General features: G+C 40.0%; 1 protein-coding gene across 1 annotated transcript in view; it reads right to left on the minus strand.

The window, feature by feature from the left end:
• The window catches only part of NEGR1 (neuronal growth regulator 1), a 612,585-nt gene that overhangs the window by 337,804 nt on the left and 246,953 nt on the right, over positions 1–27,828 (minus strand). Inside the window, exon 2 of the mRNA XM_065409166.1 lies at positions 8,145–8,377. Coding sequence (XP_065265238.1) covers positions 8,145–8,377 — 233 coding nt within the window. The remainder of the gene's footprint in view (positions 1–8,144; positions 8,378–27,828) is intronic.

Below are 27,828 nucleotides of genomic sequence, written 5' to 3' on the forward strand. Positions count from 1 at the left end.
GGTGCAGATCTGTAATCCACTCAGACGTGCACATGCCCAGCACACCAAATCCGGAGAATTTTGCTTAGCAATATCTGTAGAAGCAGTGGTATTGTTGCTGCTGACCCCCAAAGTGACTCCTCTTTGTGGCTGAGGTATTGTGATACAGAGGCCCACTGAGGGTTCATTACTCTGTGTCTACAACTCTTGTCAGGCCTGATATGCTCACTATGCCTAATACATGGTTGTCATGATATATACCCCAAAAGTGGAATGTAATATATCATTGGAGAACTAATGACTCACTGATCATTAATATTCTTGAGTTATGTATGTATGGGGTGTGTACAAAGAGTTATGGATATGTGCTAGAATTGTGGTCTTAAAATGTGTTTGGTAAGCAATGCATAAGCCCAGTCAACACTAGACAAAGGAATGTGTATTTGTTTGTCTGACCAGCACAGTTTCAGGCCAATGGGAGTTGCAGAGCCAGCGCTCGGGGCGGTATGGGAGCAGCGCGCAGAGCTGCCTGCTGCGTCTCTGCCTAGGAGCAGCCAGTACGGGTTGAGGCTTTTGGAGAGCCACCCGAGGTGAGTACCTCCGGATACAGCACCCTGAGCCCCCTCCTGCAGCCCAACCCCCTGTCCCGAGCCCCCTCCCGCATCCAAACTCCTTCCCAGAGCCTGCGCCCCGCACCATCTCCCATGTCCCAGCCCTGCACCCCCTCCTGCACCCAAACCTCCTCCCTCTTAGTTAACTGGGATTTTTCACTTACCGGCACCCTCCATTCCCCCAACATGCTGGATAAAACAGCTTTTACTATATATTTACATATAAGCGAAACACTCTACTTCCTTTGTCCTCATGCTTGCTGGACTTCAGTACTAGGGTTTCCCTCTCCTAGATGCTGAGTCCTATGAAGGCAACTTGTGGTGTTCCTTCCCTGGTATTTGGGAAGAAGACTGCTGCCAGGATTCAGCCAACATAGCAGGAGTGCACCTAAACAAAGCAGCTGTTCTGAGTGGGAAGCTCCAAGTGTGAACACACAGCTGCCTCCATCAGTAGAAATGTAAATCTGGCAACCCTGAAGTGCAGGTCACTTACTGCCATTGGCTTTTTGCAGGAATGATGGGGGGTAAAGCCCAGTAACTGAGGCATGCTCTGGCCCTAGTACCAGAACCCAACAAAAGGAACTGGAACGTGTAACACCACTCTAGAAGGAAACAATATTAAAAACTACCTAACACCAAAACTATGGCTAAATAAGTATCAACTATGTACAAAATAGACACACTGTGAAAAACATGTGATGGCAAGACTAGACAACATGACAGCTGTCACAGGTGGTAAGAAGGAACTGAAGGAGGTCGGGGAGGCCCTGCCCTGTATGCCGTCGCGCAGCAGCATGAGGCTGCGGCGCGAGCACGTGCTGAGGGGAAAACCTCCAACAACTGTGCACTTGGCGTACAGGCATGTGAAGTGGAATGGATATGTGCAATCGCACGAAGAAAAACTGATGCTTTTGGCTGAAGAGATACTTTGTCCTCTACTTTATTTCAATGTAGAAGCTAACCCACTAGTTACCATTGCTAATCCAATTGTATGCAAACAATATGGCATGATTCCCAGTACATAAATCCCATAAAAGTTTTAGTTGAACTCAGATGACTGCAATTATAGGAGTATTTTCATTACAACTGCATACAACACATATTATAAAAAAAACTATCTTAGCTATCAATTCAGAGGATTCAAAGGTTTTTGTCCCTACTAATAAAATAAGGTTCTTTATGTAATAAATGCACTTGGTTCTTTCAAAGCTACAGCATGACATTGTTGGGTTCAAAGATGCACTGGTTAAAAGTAATTAGCGTGACAAAGATTTCATATACAATATTTGTAAAGGATTTGAGTATGCTATCTGGAGTATTAAAGATTGCCATTTTAAATTCTGTTTTATATTAGTGGCTTTATTGCTCATTAAAAATTCAACTGAAAATGTTAATGATGATTACACTAAACACTAATAAATTGAAGCCGTAGGTTACACTTTGCATTTTTGAAGATATAAATGCCATTGCTTAATAATTAGGCATATTTTTCACTATTGATTCATTATTTCTGATCGTTAGCTTAATTAATTTAAAGCTTTCATTTATATGTTTTATATGCAATTAGTTTTCAACTTTGTTTTTCAGTTCCTTGTTTGAGGGCATTAACTATTATAAAAATAATCAAAGCAGGGGATTCCTTACTTTGGAACAGTACAATACATATTACCTCTTGTAGCGGGGTAAGCACCCCGCTCCGGAGAGAAAGGAGTTAAAACCAGCTCTGGGAAAGGGCTGCCCTGAGGAGCCAATCAGGGGAAGGCAGGTAGCAGCCAATCCGGGACCGTTAGGGCTGGTATAAAGAGGGCTGTGAGCTAGGAGGCAGGCAGTCTCACTCCAGCCTTGGGGAGGGAAGGACTTGGCTGCCTTGGAGCACAGGGTACCTTCAACAGAGCAGTGCTGGGGAAGGACAGACTAATCTGGGGAGCTCAGGCCTGGCAACCTCCCAGGCTGAGGCCTGACAGGAAGGCCTAAGGGGGTACTGGGGCTGCAGGGAAAGGCAGCAGGTCCAACTCCCTAGCCAATGATGAGTGGCCATTCCAGACTGCAGTTTGCCCCTGCAAAGGGGTTAGATGAAGACTGGCAGTGGGTCATTGAGGCGAGGTGGGCTCAGGGGAGTGGGGTTCCCTGGGTGAGGGACAGCACCCCAAGGTAAGGGGCATCGTGGTCCGGGAGGGACGTGGGGCCTACACATTTGGAGATAAAGGGACTGCAGAGGGGCAGGTAATAGAGGGCGAGACACCGGCCTATAGAGGGCACTCCAGGGCTGAGAGAGCTAATTCCCAGGATGGCCAGCAGGAGGCGCCACAGTGGTGAGTCAGTGCTCTGCTACGCCTCTACAGACTCACACTGCTCACATCCTAGTCCTGCAGTGGTGTAGTGATACAGGAAAAGCCTCCAACTGCAGGATTAGGCCAGGCCCCTTAGCTATTATTTTCTGTGAGAATGCAGGTTAAAGAAAACAGTGTTGATTGTTATGTTATTAAAAAAAAAAAAAAAAAAACCTTGGTTTTTGCCTTCACTGTTTGAGTGTCCTTTCAACAATGGTTCATTTCTATATTTGACAAATGTTTCTTTTAGTCTAGTTTAGTTACTTTAAGCTGGTCACTTAATTCTTGTTTGCATGGCTTTGCATTATAATGGCATACACCACAATTGAGGTGCTGTAATGAAATACTCGAATTCTTTTAAATTTTGTTGGACATCCACTGAGAGCATCGTGGAGCCAGGTCACATATACACTTGTAGTTTAGCTGAATGCTGAGAGAACAATAGAGGAAAGCTAGGGTTTGCTGTCTAGGCATGTAACAACATCGGTAATTACTTCCTGTTCTCAGTCTCATTAGGGGCTTCGGTGGGAGCAGAGATGGAAGGCAAATGAATTTCAATGAGCTGCTTGCTGTTTCACCCACCACCTCAGAAGCACTGGGGAGGGGTGTTATCTAGGGCCTTTGTTATTGTCCTCTGCCTCCTTTCCCCATAGAGGCTCATTGGGAAATATTGCCACAGAGGTTGAAGTAAGTCCAATCATTTCCATAATAACGTTAAAACAAAAAACAAAAAAAGCAGCCAACCAAGAGTCTTGATTTTGTACCATAGAATTTTTAAATAAAAATCTTTTTACCCATGAATTTCAAGAGCAGTATTCATTTTCATACACAGTTTGTGATAAAAACTATATGGCTTCTTCTTATTCCTATACAATTTGAAGAGATTGCATATAACACTTGTGCCTTCTTGTATTGCGGAATGTACCTTGCTAGCATAAGGAAATGAGAATATTTCCCTCCAACTATATTTGGCATCAGTGTTAAAATGCAAAGGCAATAAACCCTCCCTGAACTTAGCACATGATTATGTATTTTAAAATGATGACAAGGCAGAATACTAGGAGCCACATAGAAGACCTACAGCAAATTGACAGATATACACATATTACCTCTGCTGGAGACAATAGACACGGTCACTTCAAAGATACAAAGTTTTTGGTATTTCTATTTGTGTATACACACACACTATTTCATTGATGTTTTTATTTGTTCTATTTTCAACTGTCAACACAGTAAAGAAATTTGTCAAGTTTTTTTAAATATTGTACTGACATTGTCTGAAATTTTACCAGATACATCTCATATGAGATGCATACTTTCTTCCCTTGCTTTTGCATCCTCACAGAGAACAATACACAGATGTTAGAAATAATTTTCACTCAGGTTTATTTCTTTTAATAGTACATAATTCCTGTGCTCTCAGACATTTGGGGCTACATTCTATGCTGCGGCAGATGGGGTAGCATATCATAGAGCTGGTTAGAGTTAGGATTCTTTGCCTCATTCCACCCCAGCATAGGTTAATACAGCCTGGGAGTTCCTCTAGCCTATGCCAGCTGGCAGTAGTCTCCAAGAGACTGTCAACAAGCTTGAGATGGCTGAAGTGATCTCCTGCCATGCACCCTCCCTGCCCCCAAATACCCCTACACTGGAGATGGAGGCAAGGTGACACAGGAGGCTGGTATGCCAATTCTACACTTACTGGGGAGTTGGGACTTGATCCCTCGAAGGGGATAACAAGCATAATAGATTCTTCTCTCTGTGCTGCCTGGGCAGTGCAATGGGTGCAGAGGAGGGCTGGGAATCTATGTACAGGTTTCTTAAGCAGAAAACCAAACTAGTAACACACATGAGGTTAAATGATTGTGTAGCCATAGCTGACTGTTAAGTTTCTTATTGTCAGAAATAACTGTTTAATTAAATCTGAAAAGGAGTAATACTGGGCCAAATTCTGTTCTCATTTGATATTCCCCTTTCAAGTCAATGGGTACTGCACTAATGTAACAAAGCAGCATTTGACTTGTGGTATACAATTTCTTTCTTATTCTTCTTCTTACCCTACCCCCTCAACTACCACCCTCTACTCCCATTGTTGTTTCTAACCCCAGAACAGAAGCAAACTCTGGATACGTAGCTTTCTAGCACAGAGGTAACCTTTTTCCTTATTAAAGGCTTTTAACGGTTATGGAATTTGTGAAATGAATTGAGTTGACATTCCTGGAGACTGAGGTTCTTTTTCCATAGAACCAGTACACCACAGATAATGGCATTGCAGATTTATCCCATGTGCTAATAAGTGAAGAGGCCAACTCTATGGCCATTTAATCCTTAGCCTTTCTTGTAAGACTCCCATCAAAAATGCCAATGTTATGGTTGGGTTTTGTTTGTGTAGTGGGGAGCTAGTCGCAAAGCACTGTACTGACATCACAAAAGGTATAACAGCTGTCTCCACATTCCACCTGAGCAACCAAAATGCAAAGCAGCATCTGAAAGCCATCTTCTGCACCATAAAACTCAGGCACAAGGATTTCCTGAAATATCTTGGAATGGTTCTTCATTGCAACATCCCATACAGCCAACATCTGATGAAGACCACTGCCATGATAAAGACTAGGAACAATATAATCCACAAATGACCTGTGACCAGTTGGGAAGCAGACATTCTCATCTCATGGGCTCTCATTTTCTCAGCAGCTGAATATTGCTCATCAATATCGGCAGGTAACACATCAACAAAACTTGTCGATGTGCAATTGAACACTGTTAATCAAATTGTTTCAGGAGTGCTGAAGTCAACACCAACAGTCTGGTTTCCTCCCTTATTCACGCAAATCTTATCACCATCACTCTGAAGAGAAGCAGCAGGAATACAAACATAGATTTGCCCATCTATGAAGATCTCCAAACTCCCCTCCAACCCAACATGGTGCCTTAAGTCCAGGAGCCCTTTCTAGTTAGTGGCCAAAGCTCTTAAAACCTTGGGATTCTCACCAAAAAATAAGTGGTGGAGGTTGTGCAAAAATAACAGGATCAAGAATCAAGATCGATTATGGATCCTACAGACCAACCACCTGGCTTCACCATGCCATGTAAGATATGGATCACAGTGAACCGTATCAGAACCTCATATGGGCGTTGCAATTATCTACTACAAAAATGGAAAATGAAGGATAGCCTGGGATGCGAATGTGGAGAAGACATTCAAACCATAGACCATCTAGTGAACTGCAGCCTTCTAAGATCCTTCTGTGGGAGGGACAGTCTTGATTCATTCCACCGCAGGCCATAGAGTGAATGACAAATTTGGACATTGACCTTTAAGGTTGCTTTTACAGTTGCCATATGAAAGAAAGCTAGAGTTATTTCATGCTGGCCACTGGACGACAATCAAATAGTAAAAACTTTTGATCTTTGCCAATCCAAGGCTGGATTTGAACAGTTGATCAACAGATGAAAGGCTCTACATCTCATTGCTAATTTCTAAACCACCTGTCTCCTAGAACTTTTTAATCAGGCTATAGGAGTGTTTAAAAATAGATGATTACTGGGCTGCTTATTCAAAGAAAGCCAAATCCTTAAAAAAAGGCTTTTGGATGCCCTCAATCCTTAATCTGGAGAACTGTGTACTCTTTCAATTATTTACTTTATCTTGGCTTGAAAATTTATCATGCAAACAATATTTTTAAAATATGTATCTAAGCATGCATTGACAGGAACTACTAAAATCTGAAGAATAAAAATGTGTGAGACGGCTTGTTTTAGCATACAGATAATCATCTCTACTTAAGGACAATTGTTTCTCTGACATTTACTTACTGCTTGAATTGACCCTGTTTGACTTACTGATGTTTGTCCCTCTTGAACTTATATTAATATACCTGAAAAACTGCTTAAATGCCAATCAATTTCAAATGAATAATTACATTTATAAACAGCATCATATGATTAAGGTTTTTACCTTACCTACTATATGCATTTCTGAGCTCTGGAAAACAAAGTAACTCTGCAAAACTACAGTAATCCCACATCAACTACTGGAGTACAAACTTTCTGTGTCTGAGCATTACCTGTTTGGCTTGTTGATGAGGCAATTATTAATTTAAAAATATAATATAAAGATGTTTATCATATTTTTAAAAACAAACTACTTGACACTGCAAATACTGCAGACATATCCTCTCTAATAACAGAAAAGATAAAATAGTATCTGAAAATAAATGAATCCCTGCAAGTAATCAAGAGTAACCACATTTTGAGGAAACTAATACCTCATTTAAAGGCCACAAAAGAATAACTAGAGCTCACTTTTTCAGGACAATGGCTTGACATAAGTACCACTTATGCAGGAATGAAATCAAGCTAATTTTGGCATCAATATGGTGATAATCTGTCCATAAGAATGAGTTGTGTTTGAACAACTCTAGCCTATACTGCATAAGTCTCTATCTAACACAATAGCTTCCTGATCCACCTTACTTTCTAAATGCACAGGTACTGAGAGAAAAGCAGGATTGTTCAGTTAGCATTAAAACTAGTATATCTTGTACAAAAGGTTGTGCACAATAATTAAGGAATGTAACATTAAAAAAAAACTTACCACAATTCTTTTACATGGTTGAAAAGGTCACAGAATTCCTCCCCCAATATATGAGGTCCATGCAATATGTCAGGAGGTCATGAGGCAATATGAGTGGCTGGCTAAAACATGCTCAGATGCCCATCATCTAGGTCACATACATTTTCATGATCATTGCTTGAATTTAAAAGGGGAACTGAATAGAAGTAGGTAGTTCACTATCTACCTATACAAGGCAATAGAGCTGAGGATTTTGCCTGAGCTGTGCTGAAAAATTCATAGATTATAAAGCCAGAAGGGACCACTGTGATCATCCAGTCTGATCGCCTGCATAATACAGGCGATCAGACTTCCCTGAATTAACTCCTGTTATAACTAGAGCATATATCTTATAGAAAAAAAAATCCAATCTTGATTTTATAAGTTAGTGTAATCATTATGGTGTCCAAAATCCATGGGAGAGGTGATGGAACATAAATATAATAAAATTAGACCCGACATTCTAGAGGATGCATTCTGATCACAGGGTTACTGTGCATTAAGCAGAGAACATTTTTTTTTTTTAATTAATAAAGGACTGTTTTACTTTAAATGCAGATTTTTTCAATACATTCCTAATAATGCTGTGCAATTGGTTAAAACACGTACCTTGTACAGTTAAGTGCACCTGCATTGTTCTCGGAGTGTGTTGGGTCTGCACAGAACAAGTGTATGGACCGTCATCTGTCACATCTACATCCTGTATCTGTAGGCTGTATTCCCTTTTATTTGCTGTTGCAATTGAAACTCGAGGATCTACTGACCATTTATCACCTCCTGCAAAAATAATACTTGACCGGTTCAGCCAGGCACCTTTTGAAGCGCCATCTTCCAAATAACACCTGTGAATGACCAAAGGGATAAAAAGATTAATAATCAGAATGAAAATATAGAGAGCTTTTTACGTTTGTTAGTTATTTGTTTTCACACTAAGATTCAATATTTCATACAACTACAACTTATTAGACATGGGCCTAAAAAGTTGCAAGTCATTTAGAAATTCAGAAATCAAGTTTACTTTGGCTCCAAATACAGGGGAATCTTCCTTATAGCTTGCAATGAAAAGGTTTACACATAGAGAACTTCATTATCATCTCCTCCCTCTCTAAGTCTGTATTTTCGAATTGTAGCTGATCTGTGGCTACTGAGGACTTCAATAATCTCTGAACTAAACCCCATGACCACTTCTGTTGACAACAGGCCTAGAACTCAGTTCCTTCTGCTCCAAAAATCACAGTCCCCTGTCACTTGGCTCAAGGGGAATCTCCCTTAACTGTCAGATTATTAAGAAATTTTAGCAATTCAAATTCCATCCAGTAGTGATCGGGATAGAGGTAGTGATCGGGATAGAGGTACATGCTATCTAGTATGAAAATTACTCTTCTTTTTCTTCCAAAATGAGTTTCTCCTCATTTTGTAAAATATTTGTAAAATTATTTTTCATTATAAATAATAATATAATATATGGAGATATACCTATCTCATAGAACTGGAAGGGACCCTGAAAGGTCATTGAGTCCAGCCCCCTGCCTTCACTAGGCAGGACCAAGTACTGATTTTTGCCCCAGATCCCTAAGTGGCCCCCTCAAGGATTGAACTCATAACCCTGGGTTTAAGCAGACCAATGCTCAAACCACTGAGCTATACCTCCCCTCTTAATGATTTTTAGTGCCATTTCACAAGACTGAAAATTAAGTTAAATATATAACTACTATTTCTTTTTATGCTCACCTTATTTATCATTTCTAAGTTTTATGTTGTACAATATTCTCCATTTATGTAAGCATAGCTCCTATTAGATTGCCATGCCTAGACAACAAGCAAATATAAAGCATATTTCAACTACATCAAAATAAATAGAAGTGGATTAGTGGTATGTTAATGATTCAAACTAGTATAATTGGTTTATAGTACACTACTGTAGTTTTGTACAATTATTGTTTATTAAAGAAGCAATTACAAAAAAATAATGTGCAATAGGGTATACTAAGCGATTTAATTGGAGCTCTGCAAGTAACTCCCTGCACATTAAGACGTAGATATACCCCCAATGAATGTGACAAACTCCTGTCTTTCTAAACTTCATTTTGAAAGTCTTCCGCTACAAATTAAAGACTAATTCTTTTAAATGAGTACAAAGCACAGCTACAGAATGAAAATATACATTGAAAGAGTTTGATAGCATCTTTACACATTACACTGGGGATTTGAACACAGTACTTGAGATTGCTACAAAATTGCAAGCTGAATGCAACAGGGTGGGTTACTGCTAACTGTATGAAACTAATCAGTTGAAAAATATTATGAAGATATATTTCAGAATCTAATTTGCAGTCAGTTTTACCATCTGCAGAATCAAAACTAGTAGAAGCCAAAGTTCAGTGTTAACTGAAAGTCTTTTCTGTATCTATTCATAAAAATATATAGCCCTCTATGAAGATAACTAAGCCACTGCACTGAATTACTATTGTTAATAAATGGCATTACATATTAGAAAAACATTTGTGACTTTTCTCGAATATAGTTTTTCATCTAAAGTAAATTGCTCATTCTTGCACACTGAGCTAAGAGAAATGATCGCACCACACCTTGGGGGTACTTGATTGGCTGGCCGAATGAAGGAAACGGTGCTTTATGGCTGGGGCGGGAGGGGGGTGAAAACTGTTGAAAAAGGGTCAGTGTGGTCAGTGACTCATCCCCTGGGAATGCAGGGTTTAAAAGGGACAGCCCTGCACCTCAAGCCTCCCTTTTACATGGGGGGGGGGGAGCACGGTTGGGGACTCCTATGATTGGTATGGCAGGCAGCCAACCCCCCCATTCTTATAGCCCACCTTACCCCTCCTATGGGGGGGGATGGTGGATGGTAAGATTAACTGTGAACTCCTCTGAGCAGTGTCGGGCTATGTGTTGTGAATACCATTGCTAGAATTACTACCCAGAAAAGTAGTTCTGTGCTTAGGAAAAAATCAGTCTACTGCTGTCTCATGATTCTTAGAAGTAATTTCCATCTGGAAATTGGCAGAGCCAGTCTTGCGGGGGATTCATGAAGCCCAAGGCCATGGCTTGCCTGCCACTGTCCCTGATAACAGGATGCAATGAGTGTAAAAGTTAATGCCAAATTTCATTCTAAAAAAAAAAAATTGCCCTTTTTGTTGCTTAGAAAGCCTTAAAATGTAATTTGATAATTTATTACTATGATCATTCACATATTATCTACAGCCCCAAAGGCTGTTGTTTGTGGCCTGAGAACCCGATTTTTGGACAGACCAGTTTGCAGCTGTGAGGGAGTCAGGGCCTCCTGAGCTGCCACTGATTGTGTTACAGCTGACACAAGTCCCCTCCCATCTGCCAACCAGCTGAGAAACCAAGGTAGCAATTGGTTGTCATGGGGCAAGCAACTCAATGGTTCATTGTGCACCACGCCAAGCATGAGTTTGGAAGCAAATTGCTCCTGTGTTCTAATCCTTCACATACAGACTCCTTCTGATGCCTAAGGCTTTGTTGCCACCTGAAAATGAGGGAAACCGTTCTTTCTTACCCACCTCACACAGAGGCATTTTGACTGATCATTAACTGATGTTTGTACAATGCTATATAAGTTCTAAATATTAGACACTGATTGATAGGGAAGGGAATCTTGCTGAGACAATGGAACACAGACAGGAACAAGAGAGAGAAAAACCTTAATTTAGAAAAGCACTTAAGCACATGCTTAAAACCATCCATATTCAAGAGAAAACGTAAGTAGGTGTTTAATTGCAAATATGTGCTTAAATCTAATTGATTTTATGGGGGCTTAAAATGTGCTCTTAATTGCTACCTTAAATAGGAATGATCTCCTGAACTGTAATGAGAGAGGGGAGATCTGTCAGAAGCAAAGAGAATATATGAAGGCTCGGCAAGGGAGGAGAGAAAATATAATCCAGGAGAGAGCAATGGGATGGATGTTGGATTGGGTGAGGATGAAAGAGAATATGAGTGAGAAAGGAGATGCGGCTTGTCAAAGAAAGAAGAAGAGAAAATGAGATTAAAAAAATACACAGAATTGAGACAAAAGGAAGAAAATGTTAGGAAGATGGATAGAGAACACCAGAAGGAGGAAGGAAGGAAAAGGGAATAAGGAAATTGGAGAAGGGAATAGGTAAGAAAAGGCATAACGTTTAGACTAGTGAATGTTACTTATTTATGCTCCTTTTATTTTATTGTACTCCCCTGAAGATGTCTGGTTCTATATGTTTGGGACACCAGGACAGAGATTGAAAGCTCGTCTATGGAGAGATGTTTCAGATTTTTCTTCCTTGTTCACACTAGTATGAGCAGACCTCAGTGGAAAGCTTTGGGTTCCTACAGGAAGAGTTTGGAGGTCTGGAAAGATTTGTAGGATGTGAACAATCATCTTGAAGACCTTCCCTGAAATCCAAAAGATGATACTGTGTATAGTGGATTGGGGAGGAGCAAGGGCAAAAACCACACTTTGCAGGCACACTCCAAAATCCTTACACTGCTCTCTGGAAGTTGGTATTTTTTTCTCTAATACCACTCTACAGCAGTTTGATGTGAGGTGTATATGAGTATTTATGAAGGTATCTTTTGGGTCCAGGTGAATATTTAGATTTTTCTCTCTCTCTAATTCTGCCCAGATACATGCATATATGTGTACACGCACACCCTAAAAACACTAGCAAAACTGCTTCCCCCTCCCCACAAAAATAAAGTGTTTAGATTGTAAGAAAATAATCCACTTTTGCTCAAAAATGTTGAATAATGAAAGTAGCAATTTAAGGGTACCAATTAAAGATAAAAGTGGAATTTTCCTCCGATTCAAAGTTAAATCACATGAAAACGATTTTCAAAAGGATAAGTTAGCCAGTTACTTTCACAGCTGTCTCAGCACCCTAATGGGCAGTTCTGAAGCTGTCAAAAGCCTGCAAAGAAGCCAGATGCTGTGACATGTGTTCTGAAAGTTGCAAAGTTTCCTCACTGCTCCTCACTTAAACATAGCTCTTTCAACTTCAAGGCTTCCGTGCTGAGAAAAGGTGAGATAAATCAGTTCTTAAAAGGGATATTATAAACATTAGATTGTGTCTAGCTGTTTTATTTGGTCTGGTGATAGTTTCTCACTCTTTTTGAACAATGTGCCAAAGACCAAGTTGTTCTTGCTTGGCCAATTCCCTTTACCATCCAAAGTGAACATCACAAATAGATAGGAGGAATCTGCCAAAAAACAACTTTAAAGTTGATTAACGAAGAGAATATTGTACATTGACTATAATTTACTCACTACAACAAGGGAATCAATTTTCAAGGTTGAGCAAGCAAGGTCTTAGACAGGACTTTTCCTGATGTATAACCAAAAATCATACTTCCCCAGTTTAGGTTCAGTGACTCGCCTCGAAAAGAAGAACTTTTCTGGAACACAGAGTCATGACTCAAAGAAAAATGACATTCCAGATCAGGTTCCTGTTCTGAGTGGACCTTTAGAAAGTGAACTTTTAGGAGTGATAAAATATGTGTAGAAAGAAAGCTTATTTTCCCTGAAGCAATCTGCTCCAAAAGACAAAAAATAGTGCCATATTCTGTGTTGACTCACAATCTGTGCAAATCCACTGAGGCAATAAGATTGAACTAAATGTAACCCAGGGCAGAATTTGGCCCAAAGATTTCGTGTAGGATAGCCTTAGAATTAGTAAACACACAGCACTTTGCTGCATTTTCCCAATCCAGCAACAAAAAGGTGGCAAAAAAAGCAATGGAGAAAGTGCCTACAATATTTAGTGTGTACCCCTACAACCAGTCAAATTTATTTGCTGCAGATACATTGTCCTATGAATTCATATTTTTTCTGTTTGTAAATTGCTCCTGATTTGCGAATTTATTAATTACTCGTATGTTTAAAAATACATTTTTTGCAGTAATGTGCTAATTCTTCTTTGCCATTTATCCCTTAAAACCACAATTGCTGCATACACTCATCTCTGTTCACTACCCCACTTTTTCAGTGAGCAAAAATATTTTAACTTTTATTTTTTTAGGCATTTCACAGTGTGTGATAATTCTGTGCAAATGAAATCAACTACCAAAGATTGTAAAGGCTTTTCCCTTTTTCTTCTGGTTTAAAGCCCATTAACATTATTTAAATAGTGATGAGGGTCAGACAGACAGCTTAGCTTGTATCCCACCTACTGCCACACAAGAAACTTAGAATTAAATTTGGCCTTGAAACTCACTTCTTAGGTAGATAGGAACATCAGTGAACTGGTACCTTCAGTGCCTGTGGGAAGTCTACAGACTGCACAACTCTCACACCATTATTGCAACCTCAAAGAGGTAATTTGCCCTCAGCCATAAGGGTGAGTGAAATATTCTCTCAGAACATGTGCATCTTGATCTCTGAGGGGGCAGGAAAAGCTTAGATGAAGGGGGAAAGTATCCCAGAATGAAAGTGAATGAATGCCACATGATATCCCTCTGAATAGGACCAAGTTCCTTGATTTCCACTCATGGTGATGAGAGCTCCCTTGGTACATGCCTTGTTTGAGGTCAGGTGGGGTTATAGATCCCCTACACTGAGGTGCCTGAGGCTGTTCTACTGTCAAAATAAAAGGACAGACACTGATGAGAGAGCACTACTAAAATGTCTCTTTCTTTATAAGACAGTAGCAAAGCAGCTGTTCAATAATAGGATACAAACACCACAACAAAAAAATGGTCAGGTTTAGAATATTGTTACAAACTTGAAACTTGGCCTAAGAAGCTGACAGGTTCCCTAAGATTTGCAACCATTTCAGGCAAATTTGGGCACAGTTTTGTGTGGACCTGAGAATACATTCAAGGGACCCTGATCTGAGTTATTGTTTTCATGCAGAATAATCCACAGCTTTCCACTGAGTTTCATTTTTGGGTTAGCTTGATCCCCAAACTCAGAACCTGATTCCAATTCAATTTATACCAGTTTTACATAATGTGAATCTATTAGTTGAGTTACTCCTAATTGACTCCACTGGAAGTAAGATCAGGCGCAAAGCCCCAGATCAGTGCATAAAATCTTGTGAATTAAAACTACTGACTTTTCTATGTGTCTTTGTCACAAGGTCTGATACTTGAATCACCTACAACAAGGTGCAGGGCTTATGCACTACTCGTGGTAGTAAGCACTGTCATAAGAGCATTTGCCGGTTTAAGCCTGTAGCCCCCTACATTCAATTTATTTGAAGCATTTATTGATCATTTTTGAATGATAAGACAAAAACCAAAATTGAATTAGGCACCATAAATACCAATAACATAATTTGTCATGTTAATTAAGGACAAATTATTTATTATAATTAATGGATACTGATTGATAATTAATGTATAATGGGCCCCATCTTTTTTTCTTCCTTAGCTTCTGCTTATCTTTAAACTTCATGCTAGTCACCATAGGATTTCACTTATGCAATTAATTTTAAAACAATCTCCAAGAAGCACCAATTATGTTTTATGAACAAAGAACAAACATATAGCAAAATTAATTGAACCAAGCATTACAATAATTAAATAAACGAGATGTTAATCCTTATTTATCTTATGTCTCTTGAGTAAGTTTTGACTAAACCATAGTACAGTCAGGAGATTGTCTGTCTTAAAATGTGACTATGAGAGTGCAATGGAAAAAGTAATTCCTTTTTTTTTTTTTTGACTGAAGGCTGTAATCAAAAATGTTTTACACAACAAGATTTAAAACATCATTTCCAGTGTTAACTGACATAGCTGCATGGGGATATTTCAATATTTCTTCCAACAGTTATCAGAGAATGACTTGCTGCAATTTGCAAGTATTGGATATCATCCTGTCCAGTTTCCTTAAAAATCTCTAACCACATCTTCCCTATTCCTCCCTCTTTCCTAGCCTTCTATGCTGTTCTTTCTCCAGGAATAAATCGAGGTGTTTCTTGAACTCATCTTTTTGCTACAGTCACCTTCCCCACAATTAAAACATATATTTATTACTAATTATACAAAATAGTTCTGCTTGAATTTCTTAATTGGGATTTTTTTAAATTATAGCCCTTAGTTCTGAATTTCCACATAATCAATCCAATTTTGGAACTTTTACCTCCCTTACTTTTGCATGACAATGCATCAGGATTCAGCTCAATGTTCTTTTTTTCCCATGAAAATCACATGAAATATGCCCCACCCCATCTGACCTTAAAAACATTTTAAAATTTATATTCAGAGAATACTTAGTCTCTTGTCCCCAAGCTTATACAGATAAAGTACAGCAAAAGGGCTCATATTTACTTTTACATCCTGTGCAACCCATTGATTTGAACTGGGCTGCACAGACTACAAGAGCAGATTTGCCCCAGGAACTTCCACATAATTAGCTAGCAGAGTAGACCCATTGAGCCTTTAAATGTATTAGAAACATATTTATCTGAAAAGATAGTAACCACATTTCTGTGAATTGTGAATTCCATCCAGCAACTATGTACCTGGATTTATCCTTCCATAGTATTGATTTCTATGAAACAGCCATTTTTTAGGTTATGGCTACACTTTGAGGTGGGTGTGATTCCCAGCAAAAAGAGACATAGTCACGTTTGCTCTCATTCATAGATTCCAAGGCAAGAAGAGACCATAGTGATCATCTAGTCAGACCTCTGGTACAGCACAGGCCATAGAACTTCCCCAAAATAATTCGTAGAGCAAATCTTTTAGAAAAAAACATGCAATCTTTATGTAAAAATTGTCAGCAATGGAGACTCCACCACAACCCTTGGTAAATTCTTCCAGTGGCTAATATATGCTTTGTTTCCAGTCTGAATTTGTCTAGCTTCAACGTCCAGCCATTGGATCATGTTATATCTGTGTCATTGAGCTAGCATGGTTAAAAATAGAACGTAGCTGCCTCAGCATAGTGATGGGAGAGGCTAGTGGCTCTGAGTACATATCTATCTAAGACCCCAGACACATACTCAGGGTGGCTTGTCCCTCTCACTGCTTGTGCTGCTGCATCTACCTTTTTTTTTTTTTTTTTTAAACAACATGTGCTAGCTCCGTGAGAAACTGTCTGGCTCCTCAAGCTGGGAATTGCACCCCCAGCTTGAAATGTAGACATATGCTAAGTGTGGAATCCTGCAAGGTGTCCATGTGGAAAGGGATGGGAGGGTGGAAAAAGAGCAAGTGGGAATCAAGAGCTACAGAGTTAAAAACACAGAACATTTCCTATTTATATCTGGCTTTAATGAAACAATGTTATATGTTGTGAATTGCTTCTTTAACTGAATATGTTCTTAGAATGTGTAAGACAGAGCTGTGCAGAAAATGTTTATAAAACAAATAAAATTATTGACTTTTCAATGAAAATTTTGATTTGTCAACGAAAAACTGAAATCCATTTTTTGGGTCATCTAAACCTCCCCAAAAATTGGTTTCGCAATTCTGTTGCTGTGCCTCATGCCCCCATTGTCTTTGGTGGGTTAGGCTCCCTGAATGCATCATGGGAGATGTAATTCAACAAGACCTCCCCTCTGGTTGAGATGCTGTGGTGCATCATAGGAGATGTAGTTCAGCCAGGGAGCGTGGACCATCAAGGGGAAGGAGGGCATGAAGCACCCAAACTACAACTCCCATGAGGCACTACAGCATCATTTCAGAATCACTTTTTTATTTTTAGCCAAAACTATATTGATTTCTGGGTGTCAGTTTTCCAAATAAAAAAAACCAAAATTTTCTATGGAAAGCAGAAACTTTTTGCTAAATGTTTTATATGAAAATCCAATTTTCTATTAAAAACAGTTTTCATGGAATATTTTTGACTATCCCCCAGGATAGAATGGATTGAAATCAAATGATAAGTGAAGATGGAACATCAAAAGGTTCAGAGGTTAATTTTGGACAAGCATCCAAAAGTTCAGAACCTTATCTGAGTTATCCAGTCCTCAAGGGTCTGATAATTGGGCCAAAAATCTTGCAAGGATTCCAGTACTTCCTGCTTCTGGCAGTGATAGAAATATTATAAACACAGACTATTGATGTTTTCAAATTTTCACTCCTGTTCTAGCTAGAAACAGTGAGTTGAGCTGAACACCACAAAGCATAGCAAAAACATAGCTAACTGAACTTGTCTGAACTATAAAGAAGATTCACTTCCAGCTTTAAGTGAAAGTTCACTAGGTCCTTTTTTTTTTTTATTTAAACCAATTTGTCCATGCTTAATAATTATAGGCCAAAACCTGGCCCTGGTAATTCTGTGGCACAGAGCTGCACACCTCAGAGGCACTTAGGTATAGGGGCAGAGAGCAAACAGCCCCCCCGCTGCCAAGTAATTCTTATCCCCTCCAAGGCAAATATATCCATATATTTAGCATTCCCACCACTCGCCGCTACTGTGTATGCAGTTTACAGTGTTTAATGCTGCTTCATGGCTCCAGGGACCCCTACTGTAACTGGGAGGCTCAAAAACCTGTTGGGAGTTGCTTGGGGTAGCGAGCTTATATATATGTGTGTATGTATATATATGTGTGTGTGTGTATATATCTATATATATGAGCTCAATACTTCCCAGATACGGAGATCTTCTACCCTCTATATGCAGCAAGAGAGACTGACCTCTGTACCTATGTAAGTAATCATACTGCACAATCACCCTTGTGCCCGAGCACCTGGAACTGTGCAGACCCAGGCACAACCCTCACTGCAGTGGAAAAGAGGCCTAGGATTTGGGTCTCAGTGTCTGGGGATCCTCCTGAATAAATGGCTCTCTATAAATGTCTGAAGCATTTAATATCACAGTGTAATCACACCCATATCACAGAGGAAGCCGGAATGGGGTGGGGAGGCCTGAACATCATTGGAATTCACAACCTTCGATAGACAATTTTCTTCAAGAGGCAACACAGTTGATTTACAGTTAAGGGAATTTGTAGATGTCAAATTAGCCACCAGAGGGAGACTATATTGTTCAAATAATGGAACTGAAATCTGCACAGCCAATTCCCAGGAAGCCAGATAAAACAGAAGCTTAAGATCTATGAACAGTATTTTTAAAATAGAGTTTAAGGTTGTAGATACAGAACTTTCTCTCTCTGGCATTTTCATTCACTTGATAGGGATGGTTTTGCACAATGCATTTGCCTTTTATAACAATACGTACAGTTAACATTGTCCACAGATTAGGGAGGGATACACAGAAACACACATAAGGGAAGCCTTGTTTTTCTTTACTTTGCATTTAGACAATGCAGTTTGTGAGAAGTTCATTTTGGTTGGAAATGACTGGAACACTGTCTGAATAGGTTTAAAGAGTGTAAGATACTATATCTTGGTTGGCATCTTCATCATACCATATGCTGTAACCTGAAAACCTAATTTCAATTTCTGTTGATTTTTCAGTTCATCCCAGTGCATCTGATTGACTTTTGACTTCCTCAGAACTACTTTTTTTTAAAAAAGCCTTCCTGGATAAAAATAACCCAGCAGCACTCAACTGAAATATGATGGGCTTTTCTCACATGCAGTGCTAGCTTTCCAGAGTAAAAAGGTTTACAAATATTGAATTGTCTGCCTTTCCCAGCAGGCAGAACCACATTGTACATTTTAAACTGTGCACTCCATTTTAGGAGCAACTCTAGAGGACACACTGTTAAAGAAGGGAGATGCTTATTATCCTATATTTTAGTCCCTTCCAGTGTACGACAAATCTTGGTGAATTCGTAGGGTGTGTCTTATAGCAGTAGGAAATAAACTAACCCTAGTAAGTTCACTTCAGTATTAGAATTCAGGTTAGGAAATCCATAGTAAGACAGTCCATCATTCCCAGCATCTTCCTTTTCTTTACAACAAGCCATCTGGCCAATTTTACAACTCAGCATACAGTTCAGTTCCTCTTCCTATTCCAGTCATCTGCTCCGAGTGCCAAATCCTGACCCCCTCTTCTGGCTCAGCAATCTCTCACTACTCTCCTTATGCACAATCAGAAAGAGTCCAATCTCTATTCCACCCTCACCTTAATGGAGGTCAGAGAAGCTTTGCTTATATACCTAGGCATTGGCACCTTTTAAACATGCTCAGATGAGCTCTCTTCTCCTTTGGCTTTTTCTATGCAGAGATTCTACTTTCTAAGCCACTTAAATTCTACTCAATAATGCCATACATATTATAATAAAGCTTATCATCTTTTCATTTTCAAAAGTTCCAGTCCATCTCCCTTGAATGGCATATATGCTCTCCAAAGGCCTATATGCTACCCAATACTTTGTGGTACAGAAAGGAGCTAAATAGTGGATAATTGGCCAGAGGGAAGGCATTTATGTGGCATACTTCATCCCTCAGAGCATACAACTTATCCACGACACCAACGTGCCTTCACTAGTCTGTAGGGACAGTAGGTAGTACAAGGAAGAATTTGGGGACCATGATACTATCCATGAGAGGGTCCTCTCTTAAAACTTTACATAAAAATGGCCATTCTGGATCAGACCAATGGTCCATCTAGTCTAGTATCTTGTCTTCTGACAGTGGCTGGTGCCAAATGCTTCAGAGGGACTGAACAGAACAAGGCAATTGTCGAGTGCTCCAACCCCTGTCATTCAGACCCATCAGTCAGAGGTTTAGGGATACCTAGAGCATGATGGGCTGCATCCCTGGACGTTGTGGCTAATAGCCATTGATGGACCTATTCTCCATCAACTAATCTAATTCTTATTTAACCCTGTTATACTTTTGGCCTTCACAAAATCCTTTGGCAATGAGTTCCACAGGGTAGCTGTGCATTGTGTGAAGTACTTCTTCCTTGTGTTTGTTTTATACCTGTTGCCTATTAATTTCATTGAGCAGAACTGCACACCATATTCAAGATGTGGGTGTACAATGGATTTACACAGTGGCATTATAAAATATAATGCTTCAAAATGCAGCACCTATTGCTAATTCTCCAGGCAAAAGTAATATGACTTTCAAAAGGAAAGATGATCTAGTATTTTGGTTAATAGGCTGGGACTTGAGAGACCTGGATTCAGACCCAGCTCTGTCATTGACTTCCTCTGTGACCCTAAGCAAACCACTTAGATTTTCTGTGCCTCAGTTCCCCATCTGTAAATGGGAGATAATAGTACTGACCTATTTCATCAAAGAGTTGTGAGGTTAAATACATTAAGATTGGGAGGCACTCAGATATACCATAATGGAGATCATATAAATACTTTAGATAGATTGCAGCTTTTACACACCAAGACGGATGCAAATGCACGTGCCAGCTGAGAAGACAGCTGACAGAACAACAGCCATGCTATAGGGACAGACCAAAGAAGTGTGGAAGTTCCACAATTGGCCCCGTCATTCCCACCAGCCTCAGCCTCCATGTATTTAGAAGGTTTAGCAACTTGTGAAACAACACTGGACCCATGTTCTAGGGGAAGCATGTGGCAGATTTGCCCCTCACAAAAGCTGTGATCATTGCAGGTAAGTCCTCTCTTTTCACATCTTATTATGCTCAAAATGGGAGGAAGTGGGCAGGCACAACATTTTGGCACCTGAGGAGGGGAGCTCAAATGATGCCCCCCGTGCCCCTTTGCTTGGGCCAAAACTTTGAAAGGTCTCAATACTGCCTTCTTCCTGTTCTACTCCTCTCATGGTACTGCTCTACTACCTACCCCAATAAAGGAGAACTAACAAGTTAAAATGCCTTGTTCAAAAATTTTAAGTAACACTTAACTTTCAAACACCTGAACAGCAAATGTAACTTTTCTTGTCTGCATAGTAAACACTGGCATTTTTATCTGTTTGAATAATCAAAGTGGTCCTTTCTGTGCCTTCTTGGTTGCAAAGATTTGAACTGCTTCCTGAAGGTCCACAGTCTGGGCCAGCTCATGCTCTATTGAGATGGTTGCAAGGCCGACCAGCCTCTCCTGTGTCATTGTGGAGCATAGATGTGTTTTTATTAACTTCAGCTTGGAGAAGCTGCGTTCTCCACTGGCAACTGTTACAGGAAGTGTTAGAAGTATGCACAGAGCAACAAAAGCATTTGGAAAAAGGGTGGTCATCTTATTTGTGCATATATATTCCAGAACAGCCTTTGGAGTTGATCCTGCTGAAATGTATCTTGAAAGGGCTTTCAGTTCATCACCTAAATCACACGCATCAATATCGCACATGTCATTATGTGTCAACACTGTCTCTAGTGCCCTGCATTGCTGATGTAGGTCTTCTTCAGGTATAGTGAGGAGTTTTGGAATATCATACAACATCCCAATATACTGCTGTGTTCCTTGAGCTGCATGAAACGTTCTTCAACTGACTGTATTGCACAATCTAGCTCTTGGTTAAAGAATTCAACTTTGAATTGTTGTTTGGGGTCTCTTATGGGATTAAACCATGCCTTGTAATCAAAATGTCTTGTTCTTCGGTGACTCTTGTATTCTTGAATGGGTGGGAAAATAGCTTCAGTGTGAAGTTCCTCTGCCAACTTCAGTGTGAAGTTCCTCTGCCAAGTTCCCACGCACTCTTCAGAATGTTTTGAAATCCCTCATCTGACCGGTAAGACTGTAGGTATGACTTTGCTTTGTCCAGTTGTTCCATTGCTCCAGATATATCAAGGTCAACACCTTGGAGTCTCTTGGTTACAACATTTATTTCAAACAGTATGTCATGCCACAACACTAAGCCACACAGAAATGTGAAGTTACGTATGTTTCTGGTGATTCCATTTCCCTCTGCCACTGTTCTCCCACGAACAGTTCCTGTCATAACATTATCCTCCATAATGGCAACTATGGCATCATCTATCGTCCCAATTTGGTGTTTGATAGGCTTTATCGCCTCCACTCGACTGTCCCATTGTGTGGCACTCAGTGGTTTTAGTGTCAGAGAGGATGTTCCCAGATGTTGCTTCAAAATTTGCCATCAATGAGTTGATGCAGAGAAAAATACATAGATGCACTGAACTACATTAAAAAATTCAGCAGCCTCACTAGAAGCTGATGCTGCATTACTGACCACCAAGTTCAGTGAATGAGAACTGCATGGGACAAAAAAAGCTCAAGGGTTTAACTCTCGGATCCGTGTCTGTCCTCCTCTGTTCTTTCCTCTCATGATGGCACCATTATCGTAGCCCTCACCTCTCATGTCAGCTATCGCAAATCCCGTATCTTCCAGCCTTTTTAAAAAGTACATTTGTCATACCAGCTCCTGTAGTATCATCAATGTCAATAAATTCTAGAAAATGCTCTGACAGTCACCATTGCAGGGACATTTTCACTAGGTTCTGTTGTTGTTACAAAACGCACCATTAAAGTCATTTGTTCCATATGGCTGATGTCAGGTGTGCAGTCCAGAATAACAGAGTCATATCTTGCTGACTTCAGATCTGCCACAATCTTCTGTTTGACTTTTGTTGCCAGTAACTATATGATCTAATTTTGAATTGTTTTTCCAAGGTAGTGGTGTGTGTGGATTTCTTGGGTGGTGACTCTTCTTAGATGCTCCTGGAGTACAGCATCAAACTCAGCCATCAGCTCCAATTTTAAGGAAGTTTCCATTGTTTGGCAGATACAGCTGATCTGAAGTTCCACACAGTGCTAGGTTTTGGGTAGCAAGCATTCTCGCAATGGCAATGAGCCTTTTCAGAACATTTTGCCAGTAAAGAGACCCTGATGAAATCTTCTCTTGATGCTGATCATCTCTGGTGGCCTTTAACCTTAGCCTCATCTCAAGCTCTTTCCACCTATGGAATGCTCTCTGGTGATTTGCTGCCTTCTCATGGCATGCCGTATTTCTAGGCAGATTTTTCCAGTCCTTTGTTCCTATAGAATCCAATGCAGCTGGAACATTAGACTGGAAAAATTTGCAACAAAAACAGTATGCAGCATTCTGGGTTTTTGAGTACATAAGCCATGGCCTCTCCACTTTGTCACCATTGGGGATTTCATGCCAGTAATGTGTTGGAAGGAAACTTCTATTTTCATTGTCTTTGGGGAACATGAAGTTTTTCACTTGCTGTGGCCCATGCAGTACAAGGAAGTCCCTCAGGCTACTGCTCAGGTGGGTCCACAGTCCTGGATCATCTAGACTTAAGGAACTACACTCAGCAGCAGCTATTTCTTGCGTCTCCACCACACTGATCTACACTTTTCTTCAGGAATGTGCATGGTTACATCCATTTGATATGGATGCTGTAGTAGCTGCCAGGTCACCTACACTCTGACTAACTGGAAGATCAGGCATCTCCTCACCACTCACATCCTCACTGGGGCCAGAAGGCTCACTGTGAACATTTGTGTCTATGTATCTCAGGAGAGCTCCTTCCTGCTTAGATAGAAAAGCTTCCTTTGCTTTCTTTCTTTTTCTGAATGCTGTGCCAGAGGGGCGTTTTCTTCTTTCACGCATGACTGCTGTTCTATGCCAGCTATAGTGGCTCTCAACACTCAATTGAAGGGGACAAATAAGCAGGCTGGTAGCAGGGCCTGAGTGAGGGAAGATATCAGCATCTTAAGGGCCTAACTAGCTCCTATTACTTCAGTTAACTGCTTGTTCTCCTCAAGTGGGTTCAGAGAAGCAGCAGGAAACAGGAAGCTCCCTGAGAAGCTGGGGTTAATCAGTCCAGGCTCCTGGGGGTGCTAGAGAGGTACATAAGAGGCTCCTCCTCCTCTCTCTCCCTGCAGCTCCTGCTGCTTTCTGTTATTCCCTCTCACCTTTTCTCCTGCCTGCCTGTTATGTCTCTTGTGCCCTCCTTCCTCCAGCACAGCACTCCACCATCTCTGTGCATCTAGAGCAGAGAGAATACATATGCACCAGCAGCAGACACAATTTTCTACACTCTGAGTCTTAGTGGCGCCCCCCCCCCCACAGTCTGGCACCTGAGGCGGCCGCCTCAGTTCGCCTCATGGTAAGGCCAGCCCTGGAAGTGGGGCAGTCTCCATTCTCTCCTTGCTACGCCTCCTAAAATCTCTTCTCTTTTGTCCTGAAGCAAATAGGTGTATTTGTTCAGTTTACAAGATCATCACATGAGCTAACACTGACAGTATTTTTTCTCCTTTTAAACTGAGCAGATTTGACAGAACTGAGATTTTTACCCAGTCTTTTCATTCAAATAACTCATTTAATGTAGTAGCAATATACTTATTCATAATTAGCTCATTTTAAAAGTTTGCTTCCAAACTTAGTGGTTTCTACTTTTTTGGGGGAGTTGTCCAGCAATATTTTATACTCCTTCATGAAGCAATAGATTTGAACTAGAGAAATGTACATGTTTTGGGAGAAATCAAGGAAACTGTCCAGAGATACCTGATGATCCATGGATTTTTCAAAAGAAACAGCTAATACCATGTGCTTTTTAATTGGCAAACTGCCTGAAATAAATGGATCAAGTGGCTACTTGCTACCTGAATTTTCAGGAGTAATTAGCATAATTACCATCCACATGTGTCTCATAGGTCACCTCTAGTACTTTTGAGATTTTGTATATGGTTTATTACATGTAAGGGCTGCACAAATCACATTATTACGCTATATGGCTGAGCTTGACAAATTTGCCAGACACCTACCAGCGAGTTGCTGATACGAAAGATGGGAAGGCAGGGGACACAAGAAAGGTCAAATGCAAAAGTTCCCGTGCTTTCTCTGCTGCTTCTTCAAGATTTCTCAAGCAAAGGGAAAGATTCTTGACACTGTCACTGGTGCTCAAAGAGTTCTGAATAATGGTTGATGGATCCCCAAAGGGATCCCCCCAGGTTCATGGGGACCAGATAGACAAAGTGTTCTGAACAGCAGCAGTGAAACTGAAAAGTGTTGTATTAGTTTCACTTGCTGTTGCAACAGACACACTGGAACTGTTTTTCTGCAGACTTAGAAAAGAGCACTGCATCATTTTACCTCATGGTCACGTTTGGAGCGTAATCTTTGCGATCCCAAGGGCTAGGCACTTTTTTTTTAAATTAAAGCTTAAATTCTATAACAACTGATACTTCAGCCTCCTTCATTCACCAGGGAATGCCTCTTACTCACTAGTAGCAAATGGAATTTTCCAAGCCCTGCTCTGTAGTATAAAGAAATGGCAGAATCTCATGGAATTCATCCCATCTACTATAATAATTCTACTTCCATCCACATATCCTTATTGCAGACTGCTACTCTATTATGGATCTTTATAGTCTCTTATAATATTATCTTAAATTCCTTCTCTATCAAGAGAAACAATACATAGGAAAAACTAAGCACAAACATGTATTCTTTTTAGTATGACCTTTAACTGTGATTAGCAGAATCATATTTAAGTATGTTTCTCATTATCAAAAAAAAAAAAAAAAGCAGCATGATTTCCAGGGGTCATTCCAGTCATGGTCTTTTTCATTCTAATTTTTTTCATTCTTCCATTAATTTTTACATATCTACTCTTTTAAATATTGCTATTTTATATTCATCAAGCTATTAATGAAATCTTTCTAATGGAAAAGAAATACAATAATAATAAATAATAATAATAATAATAATTAATAATAAAATATTATGTGACAGGACTTGTCCTTTTTTAATTAAAATTATGGCTTTGTATTTTTTCCATGAATAATGATCAACTTTCATCATGCTATAAAAGAAATAATTTCCAGGCTGAAATGCAAAGAAGTTTAAAAACAAGATTAAGATACCAAATCAGTGAAAAAATGTGTGTGTTGACTTAAACATATCAGGCTAAATTCTGTGCTGTTACACTCATGTAAACCTGTGAAATCAATGAGGTTACACAGGTATAACTGTGGGCACAATATGACCCAAAATATATTTACATTTTAAAAAACAAATATTTAATAGCCTCCTTTATATGTCCATCTCCAATGTAAAGCATGGATGGGAGCAGATGGCCTGGGAAAGTCAGATGAAGAAGAAGATTATTCCCCTCTATTCAGCACTGGGGAGGCCACATCTGGAGTATTGCGTCCAGTTTTGGGCCCCCCGCTACAGAAGGGAGGTGGACAAACTGGAGAGAGTCCAGCAGAGGGCAACGAAAATGATCAGGGGGCTGGGGCACATAACTTACGAGGAGAGGCTGAGGGAACTGGGCTTGTTTAGTCTGCAGAAGAGAAGAGTGAGGGGGGATTTGATAGCAGCCTTCAAGTACCTGAAGGGGGGTTCCAAAGAGGACGAATCTCAGCTGTTCTCAGTGGTGGCAGATGACAGAACAAGGAGCAATGGTCTCAAGTTGCAGTGGGGGAGGTCTAGGTTGGATATTAGAAAACACAATTTTACTAGGAGGGTGGTGAATCACTGGAATGGGTTACCTAGGGAGGTGGTGGAATCTCCTTCCTTAGAGGTTTTTAAGGCCCGGCTTGACAAAGCCCTGGTTGGGATGATTTAGTTGGTATTGGTCCTGCTTTGAACAGGGGGTTGGACTAGATGACCTCCTGAGTTCTCTTCCAACCCTAGTCTTCTATGATTCTGTGAAGAAATGCAGTTACAGTATATTCGTATTCCACAGCACTGCGTGGCCCCCACCAGCTTCTCCTCAGAAACTATATGAGAAAAATAGGGATGGAGCACGGGTTAGTGAGATTGGTTCAGAGTTTCTCCACGCCTTTGTATATGCAGTTGGGGGATGAATCCATTCCCTCCACTACCATATAGTTCACCTTACAATGCCTGTTTACATTGGTTTTAAACATTTTCAAGGAAAGAAACTGAAGCCCCCACTTACAAATTTCATGGTGCATGCTTCTCGGACACAAAAGATGTATTTCAAACTAAGGGCCAGATATTTTAAAGGTATTTAGGTGTGTAAAGTTGGAATTTTAATTGTAGATCAATGGGAGTTGGGTATCTAGGCAGTTTTGAACATCCGACTACATGCCTATCTGCATCTTTAGCAATTAAATAATTTTTAAAATCTGGCCCTAAGTGTACAAAAATCTCCAGTAAATTAATTTTTTTTTCAACTTTTTCTCTGAGAGTATCCTAATGAACTAAGATTTCAATAGGAAAGTGGCTGAATGAAAGGGTGCCTCAGTATTTTTCTTGTCTGTTTTCAGCTTGGATTGCTGCTTGCAAACTAGAGTTTCAAAACCTAGAGTACATACTGTATACAGTAGTTTGCAACAACTGTGCTTACACAAATAGCATTACACTAAAGGTCTTATCCAATTTTCTTGCACTGCCTCAGAACAATTTAGACACATCAGCTACCTGACAAAAAAAAATTGACAAAAAATGTAAATGGCAAGAGATTTTATTTTTATACCTCTGCAAGCTTACTAATGTAATTTGTCCTATAGTCAATGTTATCTGGATTTAAATCTGTGAGGGTTTCAACCTTAATATCTAA

Source organism: Emys orbicularis, chromosome 8 (assembly GCF_028017835.1).
Source record: "Emys orbicularis isolate rEmyOrb1 chromosome 8, rEmyOrb1.hap1, whole genome shotgun sequence".
Lineage (NCBI taxonomy): Eukaryota > Metazoa > Chordata > Testudines > Emydidae > Emys > Emys orbicularis.